Raw genomic sequence first — 12283 nt, 5'->3', positions numbered from 1 at the left:
TTGTCCATCTCCCCCTTCTAGACAGAGAGAGGGGCCAGAGAGAGAGGGGCCAGCGGGGCCAGTTTGGGTGAGGGGTGGCCACCGGCAGCCCCAGGAGGGCTTGGGAATGCGTCAAACCCGATTAGCTTGTATAATAATAATAATAATGATGATGATATTTGTTAAGCGCTTACTATGTGCACATAGTAAGCGCTTAATAAATTCTTTTGTTAATATATTTTGTTTTGTTGTCTGTCTCCCCCTTCTAGACTGAGGGGCCAGAGAGAGAGGGGCCAGAGGGGCCAGTTTGGGTGAGGGGTGGCCACTGTCGGCCCCAGGAGGGCTTGGGAATGCGTCAAACCCGATTAGCTTGTATAATAATAATAATAACGATGATTATATTTGTTAAGCGCTTACTATGTGCACATAGTAATAAAACCAGACTGAGCCCCCTCCCTCCTCTCCCCCTCCTCCCCCCTCCATCCCTCCCGCCTTACCTCCTTCCCTTCCCCACAGCACCTGTATATATGGATATATGTTTGTACGGATTTATTGCTGTATTTATTTATTTTACTTGTACATATTCTAATTTTATTATTTTGTTAATATGTTTTGTTTTGTTGTCTATCTCCCCCTTCTAGACTGTGAGCCCACTGGTGGGTAGGGACCGTCTCTATATGTTGCCAACTTGTACTTCCCAAGCGCTTAGTACAGTGCTCTGCACACAGTAAGCGCTCAATGAATATGATTGCATGAATGAATGAATGAATGAAATCCCAACTCCGCCAATTGTCAGCTGTGTGACTTGGGGCAAGTCACTTAACTTCCCCGCGCCTCAGTGACCTCATCTGTAAAATGGGGATGAAGACTGTGAGCCCCCTGTGGGACAACCTGATCACTTGTAACCGCCCCAGAGCTTAGAACAGGGCTTTGCACATAGTAAGCGCTTAATAAATGCTATCATTATAATTATTATTAAGTGACTTGCCCAAGGTCACATAGCGGACATGTGGCGGAGCCGGGATTCGAACCCACGACCTCTGACTCCAAAGCCCGGGTTCTTTCCACTGAGCCATGCTGCTTCTCTGCCCCAATGCTTAGAACAGTGCTTGACACATAGTGCTTAACAAATTCCATCATTGTTATCATTATCACTACTACTACTACTACTACTACTACTACTACTACTACTACTACTACTACTACTACTACTACTACTGGTGTAGTGAATAGAGCACGAGTCTGGGAGCCGAAGGTCATCGATTCTAATCCCGGCTCCGCCACTTATCTGCTGTGTGACCTTAGGCAACTCACTTCACTTCTCTGTGCCTCAGTTACCTCACCTGCAAAATGGGGATTAAGAACGTGAGCTCCATGTGGAACCAGGGCTGCGTTCAACCTGGTTAACTTGCATCTACCCCAGCGCTTAGTACAGTGCCTGGCACAGAGTATGTGCTTAATACCATAAAAAACCCCTAAAAAAGCCCCCAAGACTTCTGAGCAGAAGAATAGGGGTGACAACCTAAGGAAACAGTTATTAGACTCCGAGCTCATTGTGGGCAGGGAATCTCAGTGTTTATTGTTGTATTGTACCTTTCCAAGCGCTTAGTACAGTGCTCTGCACACAGTAAAGCACTCAATAAATACTCTGCACATAGTAAAAGCGTTCAATAAAGGGGTCTGGGGAGCCCCCTTAAAAATAATAATAACAATGTGAGCCCGTTGTTGGGTAGGGACTGTCTCTATATGCTGCCGATTTGTACTTCCCAAACGTTTAGTACAGTGCTCTGCACACAGTAAGCACTCAATAAATACGATTGAATGAAAGAATGATGGCATTTGTTAAGCACTTACTATGTGCGAAGCACTGTTCTAAGCGCTGGGGGGATACAAGGTGATCAGGTTGTCCCATGTGGGGCTCACAGTCTTAATCCCCATTTTACAGATGAGGTCACTGAGGCTCAGAGAAGTTAAGTGACTTGCCCAAGGTCACACAGCAGACATGTGGCGGAGCCGGGATTAGAACCCATGACCTCTGACTCATAATAATAATGATAATAATAATAATAATGATGATGGCATTCATTAAGCGCTTACTATGTGCAAAGCACTGTTCTAAGTGCTGGGGAGGGGAAACAAGGTAATGAGGTTGTCCCATGTGAGGCTCACAGTCTTAATCCCCATTTTGCAGATGAGGTAACTGAGGCTCAGAGAAGTTAAGTGACTTACCCAAGGTCACACAGCAGACACGTGGCGGAGCCGGGATTCGAACCTATGATCTCTGACTCCAAAGCCCGGGCTCTTTCCACTGAGCCATGCTGCTTCTCTAAAAAGACAGTCAGGACTCTGAGAGAGTTTCATTCTGAGCAGGACAAATTTATTTGTAATTAAAATCTGTCTCCCCCTCTGGACTGTAAGCTCATTATGGGTAGGGAATGTGTCCATTAATTGTTCTCTCGTCCTCTCCCAAGCACTTAGTACAGTGCTCTGCACACAGTGTTTATTCATTCAGTCGCACTTAGTGCGCGCTTACTGTGTGCAAAGCTCTGGACTAAGCACTCGGGAGAGTATAAGAGAACAATTGATCAATCAATCAATTGTATTTATTGAGCTCTTACTGTATGCGGAGCACTGTACTAAGCGCTTGGGAAGTCCAAGTTGGCAACATATAGAGACGGTCCCTACCCAACAGTGGGCTCACTGTCTAGAAGGGGGAGACAGACAACAAAACAAAACATAGTAACAAAATAAAATAAATAGAATAAATATGTACAAATAAAATAAATAAATAAATAAATAGAGTCATTCATTCATTCATTCATTCAATCGTATTTATTGAGCACTTACTGTGTGCAGAGCACTGTACTAAGTGTTTGGGAAGTCCAAGTTGGCAACATATAGAGACGGTCCCTACCCAACAGTGGGCTCACAGTCTAGAAGGGGGAGACAGACAACAAAACAATACATAGTAACAAAATAAAATAAATAGAATAAATATGTACAAATAAAATAAATGGAGTCATTCATTCATTCATTCAATCGTATTTATTGAGCGCTTACTATGTGCAAAGCACTGTACTAACTGCTTGGGAAGTCCAAGTTGGCCACATATAGAGACGGTCCCTACCCAGCAGTGGGCTCACAGTCTAGAAGGGGGAGACAGACAACAAAACAAAACATAGTAACAAAATAAAATAAATAGAATAAATATGTACAAATAAAATAAATAAATAAATAGAGTCATTCATTCATTCATTCAATCGTATTTATTGAGCACTTACTGTGTGCAGAGCACTGTACTAAGTGCTTGGGAAGTCCAAGGTGGCAACATATAGATACGGTCCCTACCCAACAGTGGGCTCACAGTCTAGAAGGGGGAGACAGACAACAAAACAATACATAGTAACAAAATAAAATAAATAGAATAAATATGTACAAATAAAATAAATAAATAGAGTAACTCATTCATCCATTCATTCATTCATTCAATCGTATTTCTTGAGCACTTACTGTGTGCAGAGCACTGTACTAAGCGCTTGGGAAGTACAAGCTGGCAACATATAGAGACGGTCCCTACCCAACAGTGGGCTCACAGTCTAGAAGGGGGAGACAGACAACAAAACAAAACATAGTAACAAAATAAAATAAATAGAATAAACATGTACACATAAAATAAATAAATAAGTAAATAGAGTCATTCATTCATTCATTCATTCATTCAATCGTATTTATTGAGCACTTACTGTGTGCTCAAATAGAGTAATAAATCCGTACAAACATATATACAGGTGGCGTGGGGAGGGGAAGGAGAACAGTAAACAGGCACGTTCTCCTCCCACACCGAGTTTAGTAAGCACTCGATAAATACGAAGGATTGAGTGACCTAAGGAGTGTGGGCTAGGATGAGGGATGGGATTGACTAAAGGGTAAAGGCGTCAGGCTTGCCAAGCCCATATGGCCTTCGGTGGCCTCTCGCCCTCCTTCAGAAGCCCCCTCTCCCTGCTCGGGAGCCCCCCGCCTCCCCCAGACCCACACACAGACCCCTGCCACGTATTCCGGGCCCCACCGACGGACAGGGCCTGTGGCAAGGAGGCCTGCGAAGGGCAGCAAACGGACTTCTGTCCAAACTTCCCAGGGGACGGGGCGGGCCGGAGGGGAAGGAAGCCAGCGGGGAGGGGAGGGGGGTAGGGAGGGGGCAAGTCCTACAGTTGGGGTGGCCTGCTCACCCCAGCGGGGCCGGCATTCCTCAAATGCTCCCTGACATTCCAGACTTTAATGTGGCCCCTTGTTCTTTGCCAAGTCGACCTCTGACCCCCCCCAACTTGCCACTTTCATCCCGTTGAAAGCGCTCGGCGGCCAGGGAGTTGCGGGAAGATTAAATGACCCACACGCCTCCCCAATAACTAATTAATCCGACTTCATTGGGTTTTTATTCTTCTTCCGTTCCCCCCACGCCGCTCCACCACGCCCTCGGCGGGGTCGAGCCCCATCTGATTGAAAGTGTGGGGAAATCTGAGGCTTGCTACCTCCTTCCCTTCCCCACAGCGCCTGTATATATGTATATATGTTTGTACATATTTATTACTCTATTTATTCATTTATTTTACTTGTACATATCTATTCTATTTATTTTATTCTGTTAGTATGTTTGGTTTTGTTTTTTTTTTCTCTGTCTCCCCCTTTTAGACTGTGAGCCCAATGTTGGGTAGGGACTGTCTCTATATGTTGCCAATTTGCACTTCCCAAGCGCTTAGTACAGTGCTCTGCACATAGTAAGCGCTCAATAAATATGATTGATTGATTGATTGATTCCCGTATTTTCCCCAGCAGTCCCAAGTTCTGGATGACCCCCGGAGCAGTGGCTGCCAGCCTGTTTTGCGTTTGTTCCGGTCCCCGGGACCACCCCCCTCCTTGCGGGACCCTCTGGGCTTTGGATAGGCCCAGAAGCGCCTGCAGAGGCAGGAAATGTATCAATTATATTGTTCTAGTGTTCTCTCCCAGGCACTTAGTACAGACAGTAATCTGCACACAGTAAGCGCTCAATAAATATGATAAACTGATTGATTGACAAGGACCTGACTCCGGGGAGATGGAGTGGCGATCGAAAATATGCCCGGGGTTCAGGCTATGCCTCTGCTACCCTTGTAGCAAAATAACAATAACAATAATAATAACAATAATAATAATAATCATTTTCGTTATGCACTTACAATCCGTCAAGCACTACTGTACGTGCTGGGGTAGATAATGATGGCATTTAAGTGCTTACTATGTGCAAAGCACTGTTCTAAGCGCTGATACAAGCTAATCAGATTGATACAAGGTAATAATAATAATAATGGCATTTATTAAGTGCCTACTATGTGCAAAGAACTGTTCTAAGCGCTGATGCAAGCCTAATCAGATTGATACAAGCTAATAATAATGATAATACTAATGATGGCATTCATTAAGTGCTTACTATGTGCAAAGCACTGTTCTAAGCGCTGATACAAGCCTAATCAGATTGATACAAGCTAATAATAATGATAATACTAATGATGGCATTTATTAAGCACTTACTATGTGCAAAGCACTGTTCTAAGCGCTGATACAAGCTAATCAGATCGATGCAAGCTAATCATATACAAGCTAATTAGATACAAGCTAATCAGGTTGGAGCCAATCCTTCTCCCACATGGGGCTCACACTCTTAATCGCCATTGTACAGATGAGGTAACTGAGGCACAAAGAAGTGAAGCGACTTGCCCAAACTCACGTAGCATTCAAGCGACGGAGTCAGGATTAGAACCCAGATCCTTCTGACTCCTGGGTTCAGGTTCTATCCGTTAGGCCATGCTGCTTCCCTGGCTTAAACCTTTTCCCCTGATTCAGTCAGCCAGTTTTAACAATAATAGCCACTGTGCTATTTGTTCAGCGCTGGGCAAGATACAGGACAGTTGGATTAGTCATTGTCCCTCTTCCGCACCAGGTTCCTGGTTGGTGGGGAGGGAGAAAGAATATCTTATCCCCATTTGACAGATGAGGAAACCGAGGCCCAAGGAAGGGAAATGACTTGCCTAAGGTCACACAGCAGGCAAGTGGCAGAACCAGGGGTAGAACCTGGGCCTTCTGACTCCCGGCTCCGCCAATTGTCAGCTGTGTGACTTTGGGCAAGTCACTTAACTTCTCGGTGCCTCAGTTACCTCATCTGGAAAATGGGGATTAATACTGTGAACCCCACGTGGGACAACCTGATCACCTGGTATCCTCCCCAGTGCTTAGAACAGTGCTTTGCACATAGTTAGCGCTTAACGAATGCCATCATCATAAGCCATCATCATCATCATCATGAGCGCTTAGTACAGTGCTCTGCACACAGTAAGCGCTCAGTAAATACGATTGATTGATAAAAAAAATACGATTGATCATCATCATCATCATCCCAGGCCTGCGCTTTTTCCGCGAGGCTTTGCCACACTATCCAGATCTGGTCAGTCAGTCGGTCATATTTATTGAGTGCTTACTGGGTGCGGAGCACTGTAATAAGCATTTGGGAGAGGACAGTTTAACAACAGAACAGACACATTCCTTGTCCTCAACGAGCTTACAGTCTAGAGGATGACCGACATTGATAGAAATAAATAAAATGACAGATATAGACATAAGTGCTTTGGGGCTGGGAGGGGGATGAATAAAGAGAGCAAGTGAAGGCAGTGCAGAAGGGGGTGGGAGAAGAGGAAAGGAGGGCTTAGTCAGGGGAGGCCTCTTGGAGGAGATGGGCCTTCGATATGGCTTTGAAGGCGGGGAAAGTCATTGTTTGTAGGATATGAAGTGGCAGGGTATTCCAGGCCAGAGGCAGGACTTGGGCGAGAGGTGGGCGGCCAGCTAGACGAGATACTGAGATAGCCACCTCACCGTTCCCCACATCCCGGGGCTTCGCCCTAATCCACCCGGATCAGGACCCACCGACGGGTCGCTCTCTCTCCCCAGTAATTGCGTTGTGGAACTGACGGTCCACAGAGCGAATGACGGAGCTCGGCAAGACTCTTTCGGGCCTTCTCTTCCACCCCTATCCTCCTGGGGTTGCCTCTCCACCTCCATATCAAACAAAAGCTCCTCACCTTTGGCATTAAAGCCCGCCAACCCCTCGCCCCCTCCTATCTCACCTCGCTGCTCTCTTTCTACAACCCAGCCCGCAGTCTTCACTCCTCTATTGCCAATCTTCTCACTCAACCTCCCTCTCATCTATCTTGTCACCAACCTCTAGCCCACATCCTGCCCCTAGCCTGGAACGCTCTCCTCCAAAACGACAGACAATGACTCCCCCTGCCCCTTCAAAGCCTTATTGAAGGCCCATCTCCTCCAAGAGGCCTTCCCTGACTAAAGCCCCCTTTAATCTTCTCCCACTTCCTTCTGGTCTTCCTGACTTACTTCCTTCCTCTTAGCCCCAAAGCACTTCTGTATATATCCGTAATTGATTTATGTTAATGTCCGTCTCCCCCCTCTAGAGCAGGGAATGTGTCCGTTTATTGTTATATTGTACTTTCCCAGTGTTTAGTACAGTGCTCTGCACACAGTAAGCGCTCAGTAAATACAATTGATCAAATGAATGAGGCTACGCGATGCGGCCGACAGGAGCGGGGGGCCGGGCGCGGAGGGGGCGCCTCTCCGAAATGGGGTTAGCGACCCCCAAAGCTCATTCCTCTCGTTTCAGGTAGCAGCTTCACGACATCTTCCGGACTGTACGCGGGAAATAATTCGCTCACCAACTCTTCGGGGTTTAACAACTCCCAGCAGGTAAGTTGGGCCAAGGCCCGGGGCCGACTCCTAAACTTCTGTGGAACGGAAGCGACGGGGGCCCTTCCGAAAGGGGGTGGGGGCACGGCCTCCTGGCATTTGGGTAGGGGGTTCCCACAGAGAAGGCAACAGACCGGCCCCATGGGTTTCTCCGGGTTGAAAACCAAAATGGTCAGGGTGGGGGATGATTTCAGAAGGGACCATGCTGTCAATCAATCAGTGGTAGTTAGTGAGCGCTTACTACGTACAGAGCACTGTCCTAAGCATTTGGCAGCTTTGCCACATTTGGCTGGGCACTGGGCCTTAATGGGCACCAATCCCCCAGGGCTAGGGAGGATCACTTTTCTACAAAACGTTCAGGATATGCTTCCCCACTCCTCAAGAACCTCCAGTGTTGTCCATCCACCTCCGCATCAAACAAAAACTCCTCACCATCGGCTTTAAAACACTCAATCCCCTTACCCCTCTACCTCACCTCTGCTATTGCAACCCAGTTTGCTCATTCGCTCCACTTATGCCAACCTTCTCACCATTTCGCCGCCGACCCCGGCCCACATCCTGCCCCTGGCTTAGAACGGCCTCCCTCTTCATATCCTACAGACAATGACTCTCCCCCCTCTTCAGAGCTTTATTGAAGGCCCATCTCCTCCGGGAGGCCTTCCCTGACTCAGCCCTCCTTTCCTCTTCTCCCACTTCCTCCTGCGTCACCCTGACTCGCTCCCTTAATTCACCCCCTTCCCAGCCCCACAGCACTTACATCCTTATCCATCATTTCTTTATTTCTATTCACGGCTGTCTCCCCCTCTGTACTGTAAGCTCGTTCTGGGCAGGGAATGTGTCCGTTTATTGTTATATTGCTCTCTCCCAAGTGCTTAGTACAGTGCTCTGCACACAGTAAGGGCTCACTATTGAATGAAGGCATGAATTTTTTGAGCGCTTACTGTGTGCAGAGCACTGTACTAAGGGCTTGGGAAGTACAAGTTGGCAACATAGACGGTCCCTACCCAACAACGGGCTCACAGTCTAGAAGTCTTGTCCTCTCCCAAGTGCTCAGTACAGTGCTCTGCATGCAGCAAGCGCTCAGTAAGTACGACCGAATGAGTGAAATGAATGAAAGGGCCCCGAAAGGCCGGCCACGTTGGGTCCCGGAGCCGGGCGGTGACCGAGCGCTCTGCTGTGGCCTTGGGGCAGGACTACTCGCCCTATCCCGGCTTCATCCAGGGCCAGTACGCGCAGTATTACAACAGCTCGCCCTACCCGACGACTCACTACATGGCGGCCGGGAGCAACTCCAGCCCCACGGCCCCTTCCTCCAACGCAACCTACCAGCTGCAGGAGCCCCCCTCCGCCGTCGCCAACCAAGCCGCCATCGACCCCTCCGCAGGTAGCCCCGCGGGCCGGATGCCGGGGAGGGGACGCGTTTGGCTCCTTGGAACGTCACCCGCCGCTAGCCCCCCGAGCTCGGGTTGGGGGAAGACAGGGAAAACAGCCCCGAGGGGCGGCTGAAATTTTTGGGCCGCTCTCTTTGCAGTTGTTTTATTCTTTGGGATCTCTGTTAAGCGCATCCTCGTTCTCGCCTGTCCCGCCATCGACCCCCGGCCCACGTCATCCCCCAGGCCTGGAATGCCCTCCCTCTGCCCATCCGCCAAGCTAGCTCTCTTCCTCCCTTCAAGGCCCTACTGAGAGCTCACCTACTCCAGGAGGCCTTCCCAGACTGAGCCCCTTCCTTCCTCTCCCCCCCCATCTTACCTCCTTCCCTTCCCCACAGCACCTGTTTATATCTATATACGTTAGTACATATGTGTTACTCTATTTATTTATTTATTTATTTTACTTGTACATATCTATTCTTTTTATTTTATTTTGTTAGTATGTTTGGTTTTGTGCTCTGTCTCCCCCTTTTAGACTGTGAGCCCACTGTTGGGTAGGGACTGCCTCTATATGTTGCCAATTTGTACTTCCCAAGTGTTTAGTACAGTGCTCTGCACACAGTAAGCGCTCAATAAATACGATTGATGATGATGATGATGATGATGTGGGCTGAGGGGATTCAAGGTCATCAGGTGGGACACAGTCCCTGTCCCACGCGGGGCTCACTGTCTGATGGGGTGGGAGAAAGGAGATTGGATCCGCATTTGACAGATGGGGAAACCGAGCGCCAGAGATAATAATAATAATGATGGCATTTATTAAGCGCTTACTATGTGCAAAGCAGAGTTCTAAGCGCTGGGGAGGATACAAGGAGATCAGGTTGTCCCACAGGAGGCTCACAGTCTTAACCCCCATTTTACAGATGAGGTAACTGAGGCACAGAGAAGTTGCCCAAAGTCACACAGCTGACAATTGGCGGAGCCGGGATTTGAACACATGACCTCTGACTCCAAAGCCCGGGCTCTTTCCACTGAGCCACGCTGCTTCTCTAGAGATACAAAGTGACTTGCCTACGGTCACACAGCAATAAAGTGGTGGAGGTGGGATTATTAATAATAATAATTATTATTATTATGGCATTTGATAAGTACTTACTATGTGCCAGGCACTGTACTAAGCTCTGGGGTGGATACAAGTAAATTGGGTTGGACACAGTCCCTGTCCCATGTGGGGCTCACAGTCCCAATCTCCATTTTATGGATGAGGTAACTGAGGCGTACTAAAGTGAAGTGATGTGCCCAAGGTCACAGAACAGGCGAGTAGCAGAGTCAGGATTAGAACTGTGCTCTATCCACTGCGCAGTTTAATAATAATTAATAATTGTGGTATTTGCTAAGCAATTATTTTACGCCAGATGCTATACTATGCACTGGGGTAGATACAAGCTAATCAAGTTGGGCACAGTCCACGTCCCACGTGCAGATCGCAGTCTTACTCCCCATTTTATAGACGAAGGAATTGAGGCCCAGAGAAGTGAAGTGACTTGCCCAAGGTCACACAGCAGACAAGTGGCGGAGCTAGGATTAGAATCCATGACCTTTTTTTAATGGCCTTTATTAAGCTCTTACTATGTGCAAAGCACTTTTCTAAGCACTGGGGAGGTTACAAGGTGATCAGGTTGTCCCACGTGGGGCTCACAGTCTTAATCCCCATTTTACAGATGAGGAAACAGGCGCAGAGAAGTGAAGTGACTTGTCCGAAGTCACACAGCTGACAAGTGGCGGAGCCAGGATTTGAACCCGTGACCTCTGACTCCAAAGCCCGTGCTCTTTCCACTGAGCCACGCTGCTTCTCAGAGCCCAGGTCCTCGGGCTCCCTGGCCCAGACTCTTTCCACTAGGTCACACGGGAAACCGTTTAATGTTTTTGTTAAGTGTCCACTCTGTCCTAAAGCCCTGGTAATAATAATAATAGTGATTTTGTTCCTTGTTTTGTGCCAGGCATTGCGCTTAGCAACGGTATATATTATAAAATAGAGAAGCAGTGTGGCCTAGTGGAAAGCGAACTTGGGTGAGGACAAGATAGGTAACAGATCTAGAGGGTAAAAACCCCTGCCCTCAGAAAGAATCCAGGGCAGCACGTTTAGCCCAATAGCGATTAGCCCCGAGGCAGAGGGATTCCCGGTAGTCAGGGACTAAAGCGGACAACGCAGCTTGGACCCAGAATGTCTCCTTAGCAACCGCTCATCTCACTGGAATAGGGTGGGCGCTTGAAGCCACCCGTCTCGGGACTCGGTCCGGGAGGAAGCCAAGCGGGAGCATCCTTGTTGAGTGAACGGAAGCCTCATCTCTGTCACCTCGTCGCATTCTCCCCGCCAACAGGGTCCCGGGGAGCAGGGCCTTGTCCCTTCTTCCGTTCATCGGAGTAGCCAGAGAGCCTGAGGCTGTAGCTGGGCTTCAAGAAAAACTTCCAAGCCACGTTCCCCTGCTCCTCAAGACCCTCCAGTGGTTGCCCGTCCACCTCCGCATCCAACAGAAAGTCCTCACCATCGGCTTTAAACCCCTCGATCCCCTCGCCCCCTCATACCTCACCTCGTTGCTCTTCTACTACAGACCGGCTCAAATATTTCGCTTCTCTAATGCCAACCTTCTCATTGGACCTCTATCTCGTCTGTCTCGCCGCCAACTTCTTGCCCGTGTCTGGCCTCTAGCCTGGAATGTCTTCCATCCTCCTATGACTCTGCCCCGTTTCAAAGCCTCACTGAAGGCTCGTCTCCTCCAAGAGGCCTTCCCAGACTAAGCCCTCCTTTCCCCTTCTCCCATTCCCTTCTGCATCACCCTAACTTGCTCTCTTTATTCATTTCCCCCTTCCCAGCCCCACAGCACTTAGGTCCGGATCCGTCATTTATTTATTTATATTCATATCTGTCTCCCCGGTAGACTGTAAGCTCATCATGGGCAGGGAATGTATCTGTCTATTGTATTTTATCCTCCCCAGCGCTTAGTACGGTGCTCTGCACACAGAAAGCACTCAATAAATATAATTGACTGACTGAACAAAACCAGAAAGGCCCTTTTTTCCAGCCAAATGAGATCTTCCAGCCTCTCCTTCCCGCCACGCTTGACAACCGTTTCCACCCGCAAAGCGATCGGTCG

The 12283-nt window shown here is 48.3% G+C and overlaps 1 protein-coding gene across 3 annotated transcripts in view; it reads left to right on the top strand.

The window, feature by feature from the left end:
* The window catches only part of EYA1 (EYA transcriptional coactivator and phosphatase 1), a 72659-nt gene that overhangs the window by 26958 nt on the left and 33418 nt on the right, over positions 1-12283 (top strand). For all 3 annotated transcript variants that reach the window (XM_038766639.1, XM_038766638.1, XM_038766637.1), the window contains exons 6-7: positions 7676-7758; positions 8950-9142. In XM_038766639.1, the coding sequence (XP_038622567.1) occupies positions 7676-7758; positions 8950-9142 (276 nt within the window). The remainder of the gene's footprint in view (positions 1-7675; positions 7759-8949; positions 9143-12283) is intronic.

The sequence above is a fragment of the Tachyglossus aculeatus genome, chromosome 25 (assembly GCF_015852505.1).
Source record: "Tachyglossus aculeatus isolate mTacAcu1 chromosome 25, mTacAcu1.pri, whole genome shotgun sequence".
Taxonomy (NCBI): domain Eukaryota; kingdom Metazoa; phylum Chordata; class Mammalia; order Monotremata; family Tachyglossidae; genus Tachyglossus; species Tachyglossus aculeatus.
The sequence above is the reverse complement of the archived record's forward strand: the minus strand, read 5'-3'. Positions and strand labels throughout refer to the sequence as shown.